Raw genomic sequence first — 17284 nt, 5'->3', positions numbered from 1 at the left:
GGCATGAAATAAGCCCTTAATATAAATACTTTCCCACTCATTTTCCATTTCATAAAGTATCAGATATGACCAACTGAAAGAGAAATAGCTCCTTCAAAAACAAAAACAAGGAATCATTTCACCATACACTTCCTTTAAGTAACTAGACTTCATTTCTGTAGTCAAATGTAATTAACTGCCACAATAAATGGAAGCAAGCGGAAAATTTTCAGGTCGCTCAACGCCCTGAGCAACCCACTGTCAACACCAACAGGTGAATGATTGGTTAATTGAACAGCATCCCACTCTTTATCAGTTTCCTCATCTGTTAAAGGAGGGAGTTGGAAGAGATGCCCTCTTGGGCTCCTTTCCATTCCAAATCTATGATCTGATTCGACAATCCAGACCTTCCGAAAGAAACTAAGTGAGAAGCTGGTGAGTGTGGGAAGGACCTTCCCTCCTTGAGTTTACTCTAGGCCTTCCTTGGTATGAAGGGGCCGACTCTTCCTTAACGGAAGTCTAAGGGACCAAAATATCACTGTTTTCTTACAAAGCTTTACCTTCAAACGAGTTATCAGGAGAATAAGGACACCATCTCCTTAAAATGTTCATTTACACTAATGTAAAGCACATCATCCCCAAATCTGCACTGCTTAATGACTCGAGGTTTAACAAGACAATATTGGACACTACACGCTGACAAAAGCCCAAGGCGGAGGAAAAGAGTCTTCCTTAAAAAGCTTTTTTGAAATTCTCTTTATTTTTTTGTCTTCTTTATGAAACATTTCATCTTTTGCAGGTCAGAGTGCTTTCCTCATCTATTCATTTGAGTTCTCTTTCCCATCGCTTTTTGTAGGAAATCTTCATTCGGTTAGCAGTTACCAAGTCCCTCAATACCAGATCTATGATGTCAACAGTGAGGGCACACCACTGAACATGATTGTCTCAGTCATTCACATGGGCACACAATTCTTCATTCTTCCCATGCCCACATGCTAGGCTGGGTTATTCGAGCCATCCAATCACAAACGACAGATGCCTCCAGGGAGAATGTCCTTAGTTTCTCGAAATGAGCTCCTCCTGTTTAAAGGGTCAAATTGCTCATCTATGTAAATAAATTGGAATCAAACATCAAGTATGCAGTTGTACACATCATCAACTGGCAAGTTCATGCCGACACATCTACCCTAACCACACCCTTGCACTGTTTGCTGGAAGTCCTTCCCCAAAATATATGGAAATGACTTTAACACATTGAAGGTCAGAACATGAGCCAAGCTTTACAATAGAGTACAGAAGACAGGTGGGTGACATCCATAAAAGGAAATTTCAACACTTTTTACTGCAAGAAAATATTAGAGACAAGCACAATTGAAAATAAATATGCAAACGAATCCTAAAATTCTACATGTAAAAGAAATTTAGGTACAAAGCATTGAAGATTATGATTACAGAAGATAAATTAGGAATAAAATAAACTACTGGGTAAGCAGAAAAGAATTTCCCAAACAGCAGTAAACAAGTTCTCCAATATCGGTTTTCTTTAGCCAATCCAATAGTGTTCATGTCTCATCTAATTGCTTTTCAAAGTACGGTGCTTGCAAAAAAAGTTGTAACCACAAAGCAAGTTATCATTTAACTCCTGAAAGACTGGGCTAAATTCTCTATTCAGTCTTAAGTGTCTAATATAGAGTTTTCATGGAACATACTAAATTTCCCTTAAACTGTAATGGTGCTGATGAAAGCTTAAAAAGAAAAAAAAAGGTTTAAGTATTAAGGAACACAAGACTCTGTGTAGACACACACTAAGGTAAACTACTTCACTGTAAACAAACATTTAACTCCAGATCTTGAAGTGGTTTGGCTCGAGTCCTCTTGGACGTCACTTTAACACACTACATGACCTCCACAAGTAAGCCCAAAGCGTGGCTGAGGAGTATAATTTGGACACATATGACCAAAGCACAAAGATTAGAGACAGAACATCAGATTCAAGTGTAAAGATAACTGTTAAAACCTATCTAGATGATCACCTTCTTGGAAAACACCTAATAGATAGTTTACACGGTTTGATTATTTTCATGAATTTATTAGTAAGAACAGTGAATGTTAAAAGTCCTTCATTCTTGGGAGACAAAAGCACAATGACTAGACCGTATGATATGTGAAACCAACATATCATGAGCAAGAAAATCATTCACTGGCTGAAAAGAAAAAAGAAAAAAAAATGGAGGAAAAATGGTGGAAAGCCTCTCTCTGTCTAGAAGGCCTGGAATCTCTCTTGTTTTCTGTATGTATAAATCTTCCAAAAAGAAGCATTTATACCCATTTCATGCCTCAGGCTCACCTGGAGTGTCGAAAAGCAGTTCTCAAAAACCGTTGCTTTTAAAATGTCCTTAAGAATCGGTGGCAGTACTACTGTGATTTAAGCCAGTCTTACAGATTATTTTAATAGGAGTGAAGAATTCTCTATCTATCTTGGTTGTTGCAGCTAATTCTTAAAGAACTATAAAAGTTATTCATCACACATATCACACCTCTTAATAAGAAACTCATCCAACATGACTTTCTAAGTGAACAGCTAAGAAATGTATTGTGAGGCACTACAAGGTATACTTTACTCCAGAGATTATGGAACATGGGCTTCAATATTCATTTGCCTACCCTTTTGATTTTTTTGGTAAGTGGCAGACAGTTAATAAAGAGTGGATTCTTCTTATCCGCTGGCAACAAGAAGTGCCTTTTCTTAAATACTCCTGAGATTCTTTTCTCAAATGAAAAAGTCTTAATTTCACCTAGGGGCTGAAAGAGTCAAAAGCTAGGAACTGCAATGATATCTAGGGCATCAGAAAACATGTCCTCTTGTAAGGCATCAATGATTAAATGAACATAATGCATATTTAACAAAGGATAGTTAGCGCTCAGAGATTAGCACATAAAAGTTTACTTTTTAACATTTCCAATTCCTATCTTACCAGCTTAAATGAGCAAAATATGCCTCTTAGCTTACATAAAATACATTTTTTAAAAACTAAGAGACATCCCAAACTAGTAGGCACATCAAAGGTAGAGTTTATAGAGTTTACAGCTCTCAAGGGCCCCGAGTGCCCTGGCACATTATCAGATGGATGGAACGGCAGATTATCCACTAAATAGAATGTTCACATTTTTAACTGAACTGAAAGACCTACAGTAAATATTGAAACATACTATACCTTCAGTTACTACTGAACGAGTGTAACATTTCACCAGTTAAAAATCTGGAATCAAAGTTTGATGACTCCTTCACAAACTGTCACAGTCTTGGCATCTTCTCTTTTCAGATGAAAGTAAGTCCTCAAGACTTCCAACACAGCACGGGAGAAGAGAAACATCCCAAAGAGGTGGCTCTCTGCTAGTCCCCATGTTGATGGTTCAAAGCCACTGGCCTCATGGTGCTGCGGAGAGCAAGGGTCATCTCCGTCTTTCTCGCTCTCTCAGTCAGACTTATCTTTCTTTTTTCCGGTTAAGGGCACTTTGTTTACAACAGCGGACCCGACAGCTGTGACACCACCAGCCACGGCCGACACCCCTCCTTTGACCAACCCAAGGCCCATGGAAGGCACTGTGGTAACAGCCGTTTTGGTCACCTCCAGACTCTTCCCTCCAATCCAAGCCACGCCACCAATGGTGGCGCCAACGGCTCCCTTTGTTACATTGAAGATGCCACCAGTTACCCGGGACAACATGCCAGGCTGCTGCTGTGGATGGTCTTTCATTGAACCTAACAAGAGAAAATGTGCATAGCGCTCAAGTCAGTGTCTTTAGAGGGAACTGTACACAACCAATAGGTCAGTCTGAAACACCAGTCAAGGGGCAGCTAGGTGGTGCAGTGGATAGAGCACCGGCCCTGGATTCAGGAGGACCTGAGTTCAAATCCGGCCTCAGACACTTAACACTTACTAGCTGTGTGACCCTGGGCAAGTCACTTAACCCCAATTGCCCTGCAAAAACAAAACCAAACCAAAAAAAACCCCCAAAACCAAACAAACCAAATACCAGTCAACCACAAGGCCTGCTGTCATTAGGACCAGGCCCGAGAGGTATTGCTTCCCTTGGGGTACCACAACTAAAATGCTCTGGCACTCTGGTAATATATTGTCTCTAAAATCTAGGCTGCATCAGGTAATAGAGGGACCGCATCTTCTTTTCCCTGAGTCCCCACACTTATAAAAGAGAAACTTGTCACAAGCAGCCTGCGCCTGAGCAATTCCAGTCAACAAATATTTTTGTGGTGTTGATGGCAAAGCCCCATCCTGGGGGCTGCCATTTGGCTTCATTATACACAGATGTGAGCACTCAAGCTTCAACTGTCCAGTGTGAATAGCTGGGGAAGGGTTAACAATGCAGAAGGAAACAATCGCATTTTACATGACTGAAGTGAGAGGAGTTTCCCAGAACCATCTTAATCAGGTCTAGAGCTAAACTCTCTTGGGTTAATGCTCTAGTTTCTGCTGCACTCGTTTGATGAACATATAAGAGGACAAACTTTGCTCTAAGGCTCTTGGCATCCAGGTTAAAGGAAGCCAAAGGACCAAAAAACAAAACAAAACAAAAACCGTGCCACATTGATATAAAAAGGCTACTAATTAGCTCTATGATACCTGAGTAACATTCACTGTGACTCTGCCCCCCAACTACCCCGACCTGAGTATGTTTCTTCACTTAAACAAATAAACAGGTTGAACTAAACTCTTAACAAATAAACAAAAAACGGGTTGGATGAAAGCCCGAGTCACTCTTAAGGTTTTGTGCCTCAGACATACCACAATCCTTGCTCTTCCTCTTCCTCTAATATGGTCAAAATTAGCCTGTGCCCTACCCATAAATAAGGGCCTGAATCTAAGTCTATTTTTTTTTGAAATCTAAGTCTTAAAGAAATTAACTAACTACTTCTCTTCACTATCTCCTTTATATTTTTAAAGGCTCATATAAATGTATACTTGACTTCTGTTAGACCACACACACACACACACACACACACACACACACACACAGAGCCAACAGGAGGATATTTAAAGGGTCTGCCAACATTTTTCACATAGATTGATCTAAAACAAGAGTATATGCTCAAAAGCACAAAGAAAGGTGAATTCTGTACAAGTTACTACCTTAACAGGTTGAAATTAATAGAAAAGAAAAAAAGGTGGGAAAATTTCTTGGGAAATTGATACCATTCAATAGAGAAAAAGAGAAACGTTCTGAAAATACTTCTTTTGAGATGTACAGTAAGAACCAATTCATCCTGAAGTCCCTCCCCATCTTTTATAAAAGAACTTCCCTCATTGTTATGGACAGAAAATCTTAATCCAAACCAGCACATATTTTCAAACACTTGCTTGGAGTCCAGCCTATGCAAGAAGAGAGAACACCTATTTTACTAGCTCCAGGGTGTTTGCCCTCCATTACTCAGCACGGGAATAAGTTAATGAGGGAGAGAATCTTATAACTCAAAAGGGCAGCTGGTGTTAGGAGAAGAGTCATAGCTGAGCTCTCTGGATGAAACAGGTCTTGTCACTTGGGATTTCCTCTCCACTGAGAATTCCAAACACGGACTGAGGAGTATTAGGAGGTGCAAGAGACTGAAATATCTTTTCCTAATCAAACCAGGTCAACACCGATGACCTCGACGCAGTGAATCATAAACAAGTCTCCCCCATTTATACATGAATTACCACTGCACACGATCCCTGCTTCCTTTCTTGCCCAGCACGGGCTCTTGGCCAAAGCTTTCATCATCACTTCTTTCTTCCCTTTGCATTCATTCACAAAGTCTGCCAGTTTTTTTCAGAGGAAATCCCTCTGCAAACCCTATCCTTCCCTGCATGGCTGTTCACGGACCACCATTTGTCCAAATCTAATGTTTAAAAGGCCGAAGAAGGGAAGGCAGAAGCTGAGGCAATGATTTATCCATCTTTTCCCTCACAAGCAAGTGGAAGGTGAGGTGGCACAGGATTCAAATCCTACCTCTGAGGCCTACTAGCAGTATAACAAGGCTCTGTTGCTCTCTGAACCTAGAAAGTACTAGGACCTACCTCACAGTACTGTTGAGAAGCTTGAGATACATACCGAAAGCACTTTATAAACCTTGAAGTGCTATCTAGGTGGCAGCCATTATTAATGGTAAGCAAAAGCAACCAAGGTGGGTAACCTAAAAGAGGCAGCATGTCACGGTGGATACGAAGCTGGCCTCAGAAGCAGAAAGCCTGATTTCAGGTCCTGCCTTGGACACGTGCAACCCAAGGCAAGCCGGCCATTTCATAGTGCCGAGGAATGGCGACTGAGGCCCCTTAGAAGGGGCCAACTCACTTTAATACAGGGAGTTTCCTCTAGGAAATCACAGGTCCTGTCCTTATCCCCACCCTACCCTGTTTTAAAAAACCTTTGTCTTCCCAACAATCTCATTTTTGCTCCTTACTGCAAGATGAAGAATTGAAAAGTTTAAGGAGTGGATACGGAGAAGCCCTATAAATGAATCGTAGGAGACCACACACTCTCTCTTTTCTCTTTCCCTCTCTGATTCCTTTTCCAGAAATGAAGACTCTTGGGCTAAGAGATTATCCAACATTTAGCATTATCCCTATTATTGCTTCCTTCCATTAAGGGAAAAAAGTACAAGAGTTGACACCTTTTCTGGGTATAGCAAAGGCAACTCATGCACAGAATTTATATGTTTATTTATTCTAGGGACTGAAGGTAAGAATTAGTCTATTAGCTACTTTCTGGTTACAATAAAAGCAAATGCTCCATGATGTGCATTTTTACATAGTCAAAAGTGATGGTGTTGAAAATGGAGCATAAGCAGAGCCCAATGGAGCAAACGATGCCATAGACACAGCAACTAACTGTGGCGGCTCCGTGAATGAAAGAACTCAAGAAGACCCAAGGGGCATTTCCATAAAACCTCTGTAATTCTGCTTGCCAGCTGTCTTTTGGGTGGACACTGAAAACTAAAATACTCTTCAATGACCCTCCCTACTGAACTTTGGTGCCAAAGAAATCAGAGACCCTGGAGGATGTACCGTAACAAGACACTATAGAGGCACAAGCCTGTCACGAAGCACATTTTCCTTCTTATTACAAGGTCAGACACATCTTTGGTTACCCTGGGATGAAGCAGCTAGTTAAGATACTTTAACATTCAAAAGACCAAACACCAACTAGGAAAGCGTTTCCATGCTTAAGGAAGGTGTCAAGGTGTCAGTCTGTAAGCAAGGTCCAGTGACCAACTGTGTCTATTGTCATAGAACCAGCTCGGCTCCATTCAAAGGCTGGCCAGCTGGGGACGAGTTACTGGAAACCCACCGAGTCAACTAAGGTACAAGTGACCTGAAAAAGCACTAAAACCATGGAGATCTTCTCTCCTGGAGGTTCTGAAGTAATAATTACCTTCTGGTGGCTCATCAATAAGGTATGAAGGAATTTCTTGTTGGTTTTTGTCCGTCTGATTCATGGTCTCCTAAAAGAGATACAACAGGCATTATTGCATTGTGAAAACAGTTGGTATGGGAAGTACACTTCAGAACCAATCAACTCTATCTATTGATGAAACAACACTTTAAGCCACCGACCAGACTAAAATTCACCCCTCTCTTTCCTGCCTTCAATTTTAGTGACTGTGAAATGTGTTCTATTATACCCAATGGAATAGTCAGTGCTGGAGGACTCATGCAGAAACAGGAATACCAATGCATTATTGGTGGAGTTGTGAAATCATATGATCATTGTGGAAAGCAATGTGAAATTATGCAAATAAAATGGTTACAGTGTCTATGCTGTGGGAGGTGACTGACAACACAAAGGCTCCTCCTACACTAAAGGTGTAAAAAAGGCACTTTTTGTAAAGGCAAATCACTGCAGACAAAGTAGCAGCCCACTGACCAAGGAACAGTTGCATGAGCCGAGACACATGAGAAAACGATGATCGTGCTGATTACAGACAGATGAGCAGGGCTAGGGAAACCTTACATTTGTCAACAGCTTTCTCTTGTACTTTAACCAGCACCTCGAGGCCAGCAGCCCCAAAGAAGAGATATGAGAACATCCCTCCCCAGCTCACTGGTAGGCAGCCAGTCCACAGAGGGGCAAGTGGCTATCTGATATCAAGTTTTTTCAATGGGCTCATCAGTCTTACTGATTTTTTTCCCAATGATTATACTCGGTGAACAATGAAAGGCTGTGGCCCCAGCCTGGATAGCAGCCTCTCTCCACCATCACTCCTGACTCTCCACTGTTCCCCAGGGCTGTCATCCCCGCTCCCAGCGCCCTGCAGTGACCCAAGCCATCCACCTTGCCTAGAACAGCCAGGCACGACTTCCTTGGCTCCTTCTGTGACTGTCTCCTCCCCCGGGAGGTCTTTTCTGATCCCTCCAGTTGCTAGGTCTCTTTTTCCTCCTCAGATTCCTGGGTGTTCTAAGGTCTGACAGCTTCAAACTGCCACTAAGACTTCTGGGATGCTCTGAACATGTGTATGTAGAATGGGAGCTCCTGAAGGGCACAGACATGCCCATTTTCTATGGGTAGGCCCAGTGCTAGGCATGACACTTTCCATGGCACGTCATGCTTTTTTTTTCTTTTCTTTTCTTTTTTTGGCAGGGCAATAGGGGTTAAGTGACTTGCCCAGGGTCACACAGGTAGTAAAGTGTCAAGTGTCAGAGGTCAGACTTGAACTCAGGTCCTCCTGAATCCAGGGCGGGTGCTTTATCCACTGTACCACCTAGCTGCCCCCACGTCATGCTTTTTCATTCATCCTTTTCTGTCCAAGGCATCAAGAAGAGCGTCTTACACAAAGCAGGACAAATAAATGGCAAGCGAATCACTATTTTAATTTAAATAGGAAATTAGTACTTCTCAGAGTGAAAAGACAAGCTGGTTGGTGAAAACTGTGGTGCCTTATCTAACGAGGCCGATCATTCCCCTTTGACCAACACGTTTTCAAAACAGCCTCCAAAGACCATCTGCCACAACTCCAATAAAAATAAGTCTAAAGGGGGCAGCTAGGTGGCACAGTGGATAGAGCACCGGCCCTGGATTCAGGAGGACCTGAGTTCAAATCCAGCCTCAGACATTTGACACTTACTAGCTGTGTGACCCTGGGCAAGTCACTTAACCCTCAGTGCCCTACCAAAGAAGGAAGGAAGGAAGGAAGGAAGGAAGGAAGGAAGGAAGGAAGGAAGGAAGGAAGGAAGGAAGGAAGGAAGGAAGGAAGGAAGGAAGGAAGGAAGGAAGGAAGGAAGGAAGGAAGGAAGGAAGAAAGAAGAAAGAAAGAAAGAAAGAAAGAAAGAAAGAAAGAAAGAAAGAAAGAAAGAAAGAAAGAAAGAAAGAAAGAAAGAAAGAAAGAAAGAAAGAAAAGAAGTCTAGTATCTCATTTGACAAAGTAAATTGAATGCCCTTTTCTCACTTCCCATCCAACTTGATCCTCTGCAGCCCCTGACACTGTCAATCACGCTCTTCACCTCAAGGCTCATGGTTTCTTATATGATCTTCTCTCCAGATCCTCCTGCAGGACTCCTCAGCCTCCTTTGCCGGATCTCCACCCAAAACACAAGCACTAACTGTGGGTCACCCCCAAGGTTCTGCCCGAGCTATTTTCTCCTCTCCCGAAATACCATTTCCCACGGCGATCTCATCCACATCCTTGGATTCAATTATCTCTATTCAAAAGATTCATAGGGCTATTTTCCAGCTTGAATCCATCTGCTGACCACCAGTCTTACATCTCCAACTGCCTACTGAACATCTCAAACCCAAAGTCCCAGAGACATTCTAAACTCACTATGTCTTTGTTGTTGTTGTTGTTGTCGCTATGTTTTGTTTTTTGGTGGTTTTTTTTTTTCCAGGGCATTGAGGGTGAGGTAACTTGCCCAAGGTCACACAGCTAGTAAGTATCAAGTGTCTGAGTTCAAATTTGAACTCAGGCCCTCCTGAACCCAGGGCTGGTGCTTTATCCACTGCCCACCTAGCTGCCCTTAAACTCACTATGTCTGAAGACGGACTCATCATCTTTCCTCCAAACCCTGCCCTCTACACTTCCTCTTGCTGTGGAGGGCCCCACCACCCTCCCAGGCAGCCAGCCCACAGCCTGGCTGCTGCCATCCTTGACTCCTCATTCTCCCTCACCTCCCCATCTACATCTGTTTGAACTGTCCGGCGACTCTACCTCTGCAGCCTTTCTCAGTATCTGCCCCTTCTCCCCTCTGACAGAGCCCCCACCCTCCCCTCAGGCTGCAGGCTCTCTCCTCCCAGCCTTCAGAGCAGCTGCACTGAAGCACTGGACTGCCCGGGCCACCTCCCCACCCCCATCCAATAAATCCTATTACCTCCAGCATCAAATAGAAAATCCTTTGCTGGGCTCTTAAAGCCCTTGATACCCTGGCCGTGTCCTACATCTTTCCAGTCTTGCCAGCCCTCTCACTGCCCACCGGTCTGAGAGCCAGCAAACAAGCCTCCTTGGCTGTGCTCACACCAGATGTTCCAGCTCCCACTCAGGGCATTTTCACCAGCTACCTTTCACACCTGGACCGCTCTCCCTCTTCACCTCCTTCCCTGGCCCCCTTCAAGTCTCAGCTAAAACCCCACCTTCTGTGAGAAGCCTCTCCCTGTCCCCCCCAATCCCGGCAGCTTCCCTCTGACACTCCCCCAGTGATCCTGCCCGCATCTCTCCCATCCGAATGGAGGCTCACTGAGGGCAGGGACCGATGTCCTGGCCTTGTTTTGTGTCTCTAGCACTTACCAGCACAGTGCCTGAGACACAGTGAATGCTTTATCAATGGCTGGCTCTAACTGACACAGAAGTCTAGCTAAGTTCAGAAAAGCTCCTCAGGTAATGAATTTTTTTTTTTCAGTCCCCACAACTCATGAAGATTGTCAGAGGGAGAGGGGTGGAACGTGGGACCCACTGGCCACAAAACTCCCAAAGGTGGCAGAACCATATCAAAATGTAATTGGGGGGGCAGCTAGATGGCGAAGTGGATAAAGCACCAGCCCTGGATTCAGGAGTACCTGAGTTCAAATCCGGCCTCAGACACTTGACACTTGCTAGCTGTGTGACCCTGGGCAAGTCACTTAACCCCCATTGCCCCGCCGAAAAAAAAAATGTAATTGGGGGGGCAGCTAGGTGGCACAGTGGATAGAGCACCGGCCCTGGAGTCAGGAGTACCTGAGTTCAAATCCGGCCTCAGACACTTAACACTTACTAGCTGTGTGACCCTGGGCAAGTCACTTAACCCCAATTGCCTCACTTAAAAAAAATGTAATTGGGAAATATTTAACAGAATAAATAAAAATTCAATATAGATAATGTTCATTTATGGTCTTTCATCTGTCTGTATTTGAGTTTGATGCCACTGAGCCCAGGGACAGAGAAATTACAACTTGTGACAATCGAAATGGTACCCACAGGGAAGAGATGGTTCATTCACGAAGGAAGAGGAGGCCACCAGTGAGATAGGGACCCTGAGCATTGGGTTCTGATCTGAACTCTCTTGTCTGGGCCCTTGTTAAACTTAGGATGGGGAATGGCAGATGATGAGTGTGGTCTGTAGCTATGGGACGGAATATTTCTCCACAGTAAAGTGAACGAATGACCCACAGAAAAACCAAGTCCGAACTCCACTCTCAGCTCAGTGAAATCCTTGGTGACTCACTTAACCTCTGTGACCTCTGCAAAAGGTCCAGCAGAGACCATAAAAGTGAACAAATGACTATGCCCATGCTAAATACTGCCACCCTGGCCTAAGGAAAGAGTAGTTTACACAGTGATGCCCTCCCCAAGCTCGGCTGTGCCAAACCACCTGGGTCTCTGCAACACAGACAAATCCAGCTGCCATCCCTTTATCAGCCCTCCCCTGATCACATGTGCTTTCCATAATCAACCCATTTTCTCACTAACTCTACTGCCTCCATCCCAAATCCTCATCCAGAAAGTTTCCTTTGGGCGACAGAACCAAAGAAAGGGCCTCCTTTGTTCTGGCCACTCCAAGTCCAGCAGGTTCCAAGTTAGGGAAACCAATAAATTAGCGCCTCAATGAAGGCCTGAGGGGTGTGTCTGGGCCTTAAAGGAAAACAGACACCAGGCTAATAAAAAATATTCACAAGTTCATCCAATTTCAAAAAGAAGGTATTTGACTGCGAGCTCATGAGAAAAGGGCAGCGCAAGAAGTGGGCCTGGGAGAGGCATCTGCAAGGGTCTGATGTTTAAAGTATTTATCAACAGCTATTTCTTCAGCCGAGGGGACTGAAATCAGTTGGCATCTTCAGCCCATTTCACCATTCACCATCTATAATGTGTGTGCTGTTAAATCCTATGCAAGTCTGAGAGTAAGGAGTATACCTGGGGATCCTCTATCTGCTACCAAGCCTTCACTACAGGTGAGTTAACAAGGGACTTGTCCAAGGTCACACAGCTAGTTAGTTAAACAGTATGAGCTGTAATATAGGTCGGTCCACCCTCTGCCCCTGTCTAGCTCTTTCTACTCCATCATACTCAGAAGTGTGACCAATGCAGACTAATAACGACGGAGGTAGAAAGAAACTGAGCTCACAGAGGTCAAGTGACTTGTCCAAAGTCACAAACTGAGCCCAACAGTCTGGACACGAAGCCAGGTGGATTCTGACTTTGCTTTCTTCTTTCTGCTGCTTGGCCTCTTCCAAATAAAGGCTTCTGTGTCTTTAGCAGCAGGTCACTCATTACAAAGAACACAGGACCTTAAAAACTGGAAGGAAATAAAAAGGTTAACAAGAAGTATCGCCCCATTTGATACATGAGGAAACTGAGACCTAAAGAACACGACTCACAGGCCCTACAGCCCTAAGGGGCAGAAGTGGAGCTGCATCCCAAGGCCACACACACCCATACTGAAGATGCAACTAGAAATGACTCAGTTTATGATACTCAAGCAATTGACTTCAAAATTTTTGACAATATCATTTTTCTAAACCATTGAGTTTGGGCCATGAGAAATTTATAGTAACCATCTCCAAACTCTCTTCTCTAGCCCAACAGTAGAGTGGTTTCTGTCCATTTTCCCTCTTTCTTATATCCTACACACAATTATAAGCACCACTAGAGAGGACAGTATTTCAAACCCACTGTTAAGAGCCCCTGATCCAAGTTCACTTTGTACAAACTGCTCCTGGGTAGATAGGCAACAGACCATTGGGACACTTTTCTTTTCCAAACTGAACTACAAAAGAGGCCAGCCCTCGCCTCAGAATCATACTTTCAAAGAACCTAAATATGAATCGGTTATAAAATTTCCATTTTCTCCTAGGCCTAAACCGTGCCCCTGAACTTCTTTCCAACACAGACATGGGCTTTTGGGTGAGATTTCGCCTGCCCCCTTTCCTGGAATATCATTTCAGCACGGAAGAGGAATAGCCCTCACTACTCTGCCTCCCAGGAGCCACATTCAGTGCTCAGGGCTCTTACTTAAGCTAGTCTGCTGCCTCTGTCGGAGACTCAGAGCCAGGCCTCTGGTAGGAAATGCAAAACCACTTTAACTTACTCAGGGCTCATGGAAGGTCTCACTTACAATCAGTCTTGGGAATACAATTATAAGTATAACTAATGTGTAAAACTTTTCCCCCTGTGGTATGATCAGTTCCAACCTTAGGTCTTGAAATATGGACAAACTACTATAACTTCATCTGCTTTAAAAAAAAAAAAAAGGACAAGTGAGCTCAAGAACTCTTACCCATGTGGTAGAGATGTCTAGTCTTTTAGGAGGTAACTCAGGCACTCAGAGGTTAAGAGATACGCAAAACACTTAGCAGAAAAGGTGGGCTCAACCTAATTGTAACACTAGTACCCTCTAAACATAAGAAGAAATGAGCAGGATCTATGAAAGGCCAAGGATAAAAACCCAGCAGAAAGAGAAGACACAAACGGGTGGTGAAGAGCATGAGAGAGAGAGAGAGAGACACTGACTGACTGACTACCCACCTAGATGTCATTGGAAATATTGCTGTGGATGTTTGATGGGAATGTTTGCCAGACAGAACAGAAAAGCATCTGGCAAATCTAGTGAGCCAGAAAGAACACCACCATGCCCTGGGGGGGCAATGTATTCCACTAATAGGAAGAGGTAAACAAGGGCTTCTTGGGGACTGTCCTTTTAGTTAGGAATTTTTTTTTCATAGAGAAAAGGATGTTGGTAAATAACAATTAAGTCAATATTGTTTTGATTTTCTGTAACAAACTTCATCTACCAAATTCTTATCAGAAAAGAATATATATATATATATATGAGAAAAAAAGAAACTATACTTTAGAAAAATACTTATATATGATAAAAGCATAATGAATCAAAGGAATTTCCCTACTGGTATCACTTCTCTTCAGAAAAACAAGTATTAGCTAGCAAATGCAACAGCTTATTTACAGCAGATACGATTAAAAATTTGTATCAACCCCAAAGGGCCTATGAAACAGGGACTGCCAGTTTTCCTGTTTAAGAAAATATAAACAGAATTGTCAGTACTTCATTTATAGGCACTGCCTCACCTTCACTCAAAGCGTCTGCGCCTATTTCACCAAATAACTGAAGAGCTTTCTTTCCCAAAACATTTCTACAGAGCTTGTGCAATCCACACCTTCCAAAAGCATATTTGAAAGCACCCAGTTTGTTCCCTAAGGCATCTCTAGTTGGCTATAGATTGTTTTCAGAGGTGTCCCTGCCCACTAATTCAACAGCAGCAAACAGTGGGTGAGCCGGCTGTCTTAAAATAGTCTGGTCCTAAAAAGTACCAAGCCTGGAGATAAGAAAAGGGAGTGAGGGGTAAGAAGGCAAATGGACATCATTTTCTCCAGAGTGAACTAAATGCATAGACAATCACCAGGCTGACAATAAAATTTTTTTTAAATGTCCTCTTTAAGTATATATTTAATCATTTATTGAACAAAATGCAAGGCTCTGAAATGCTCCAGGCATCTTCTTAAGTATGAAGTTGCATCCAAATGATAACTGAGACAAGGAAAGATAAGGACTTCCTCATTTCTAACAATCAGCAGCTCAAGATGAAAACAGAAAAGGGGATTATCTAGTCCGAGGCTCTATCCCTGGGACCTCACCTGTGGTGGTTCTTACAAAAAAACGTGTCAACCTGTATTTTAAATCAATTTGGATTGTGGTTTGAGGGCGTGTGGGGGTTTTTGTGTTTTGTTTTTTTTTTTTTTCTTTTGAAAGTGTACCTGGGGCAGCTAGGTGGCGCAGTGGATAGAGCACCGGCCCTGGAGTCAGGAGCACCTGAGTTCAAATCCGGCCTCAGACACTTAACACTTACTAGCTGTGTGACCCTGGGCAAGTCACTTAACCCCAATTGCCACACTAAAAAAAAAAAAAAAGAAAGTGTACCTGTCACAACATGGACTAAAGAAGAGGAAAATGCAAAAGCCATTTCACAGGATGCCTGGGGGTTCTTTGCAGGGCACTTCTCCTTCTTTCTAAAGGTCGGTACCTGGGCACATCAGCTTGTCAGGTGGTGTCCCACACACCTTCTTCCTTTTCCATGGAAATTGCCAAGGTCCAACATCAGTAGCTATTTCACCCACAGCAACGCTCACATTATTTCCATTGGTGACTAACCCACCAGTTTCTACGTGGTAACAAATGAAATCGGGGTGGCTCACTCTAGAATCCTGGGGATCCTCGGGCCTCCCCCTCTCCCTGAGACCTGGACAAGCTTTTTCTTCTTCTTGGGGAAAGGGAATGACGTGGCAGGAGGGGCAGAAAATGACCGGAGGCCGCCCGCGGCACCTCCTCCTGCTCCACGTTGCCTCCCCTCACACAGGGGGTGCCTCCAGGAGGCACAAGGATGGGGGCCTCGGAGCTGGAGGAGGGATGGGGGGGCCGGCTTTCTCCCACCAGCCCGGGGGACCAGAAGCCACTGGGGGAGGCGTTTTGGAGGGGGAAGGGGCCCTGCCGGAGCCCCCTCCCCGCGCCCCGTCCCAAGCCCCATCGTTCTCAGGTGTGTGAACCACGCCAGTCCCCCCCTCCCCCTCCCAGTCTGCAAAGCAAGTAGAGGAGATAAGGGGAGGAAGGGGCCCCGGGCTTGAGGAGGAAAAGGGGGACACAGAAAGGGGCGCCCGGAAAAAGGGGGCCCAAAGGGGAGGAAACAAGGGACCCACGGAGGGGGAAGAGAGGAGGCACCCAGGCAGGAGGGCAATGGGGGACCAATAGAGGGGGAAAGGAGCGCCCAGAGCGGGCGAGGGAGAGAAAGAAGGGACCCAAGGAGAGGGGAAATGGGGGGGCCTGCCAAGGGAAAATGGACGGATAAAGGGGGGCCCGGGGAGAAAGATGAAGTACGCACAGAGAGAAGGAGGGAGAGACAGAGAGAAAAGGGGAGTTAGATGGAGAAGGGGAGGACCCCGGGGAAGGGAAGCAGGGGGACCCCGGGGCCGGGATGGGGACCCCCTGGGAAGATACGGGTCCCCCGGGAGGGATGGGGACCCTGAGAGAGAAATAGGGACCCCCCAGGGCAGGGCACGGGGACCTAAGGGGAGGACAGGGGTCCCCTGGGATGAATGGGGAGAAGAATGGGGACCCTGGGAGAGATGGGGACCCCCGGGAGAGGAGGACGGGCCCCTCCGAGGATGGGGAGAAACCGGGGGAAGCCGGGGCCCCCAGGATAGATGGGGACCCCCGGGGAGAGGAGGACGGCCCCCCCAGGATGAGGAGAAGGATGGGGAGAAGCCAGGGTCCCCCGAGGATAGATGGGGATCCCCGGGGAGGATGGGGAGAAGCCGGGGTCCCCGGGAGGACGCCGACCCCCGGGGGGGTGGCTGGCCCCGGTCCCCACTCACCGGCGGCCCGGCGGCCCTGGCCCGTCCGCTCCTGGCGCTCGCTGGTCGGCCTGGGGGCCGGGGCGGCGGCGGCGTCGGGGGCTCTGGGGCTCGGGCTGCGGACGTGGCGCCCGCGCGGCCCGCCCTCCTCCCGGACACACGCTCAGCCTCCCCCCCGCCCCGGCCCACGCCCACCCGGCCCTCTCACTCCTCCCAGCGCCGCCGCCGCTCGCTCCCGCGGCAGCTGCGGCGGGCGCGCGGGCGCATGCGCGCTCTCTAGCGCCGGCCGGCTTTCCCCGCGCCTGCGCGCACGCATACACGAGCGCGCGCACGCGCGGTCACCCCTCTTCCCCTCCTTCCATCTTGTCCACCTCCGCCGTCTGCGCTCTCGCGCGCTCCCTCTCTCGGCTTCCCCCTTCCCTCCTCCCCTCGGAGCGCCGCCATTGGTGCGGCGCGGCCTCCGTTTGCCGGCTCCGCCCTAGAGCG

General features: G+C 45.9%; 1 protein-coding gene across 4 annotated transcripts; it reads right to left on the bottom strand.

Annotated features, from left to right (window-relative positions):
• Window positions 1-1296: 1296 nt before the first annotated feature.
• On the bottom strand, window positions 1297-16976 carry TMEM263 (transmembrane protein 263). 4 transcript variants are annotated; one of them, XM_043966559.1, is made up of 4 exons: window positions 16820-16976; window positions 12561-12731; window positions 7408-7477; window positions 1297-3742 (listed from the first exon to the last, which is right to left on the bottom strand). In XM_043966559.1, the coding sequence occupies exons 3-4, from the start codon at window positions 7469-7471 to the stop codon at window positions 3456-3458; spliced, it is 351 nt and encodes a 116-aa protein (XP_043822494.1). In that variant the 5' UTR covers window positions 7472-7477; window positions 12561-12731; window positions 16820-16976; the 3' UTR covers window positions 1297-3455. The 4 variants fall into 4 exon arrangements, with proteins under 4 accessions (XP_043822494.1, XP_043822493.1, XP_043822495.1 ...); XM_043966558.1 differs by lacking the exon at window positions 12561-12731; XM_043966560.1 differs by lacking the exons at window positions 12561-12731; window positions 16820-16976 and adding an exon at window positions 11936-12023.
• Between the last annotated feature and the right edge of the window lie 308 nt (window positions 16977-17284).

This window comes from Dromiciops gliroides, chromosome 5 (assembly GCF_019393635.1).
Source record: "Dromiciops gliroides isolate mDroGli1 chromosome 5, mDroGli1.pri, whole genome shotgun sequence".
NCBI classification, from domain to species: Eukaryota; Metazoa; Chordata; class Mammalia; order Microbiotheria; family Microbiotheriidae; genus Dromiciops; species Dromiciops gliroides.
The sequence above is the reverse complement of the archived record's forward strand: the minus strand, read 5'-3'. Positions and strand labels throughout refer to the sequence as shown.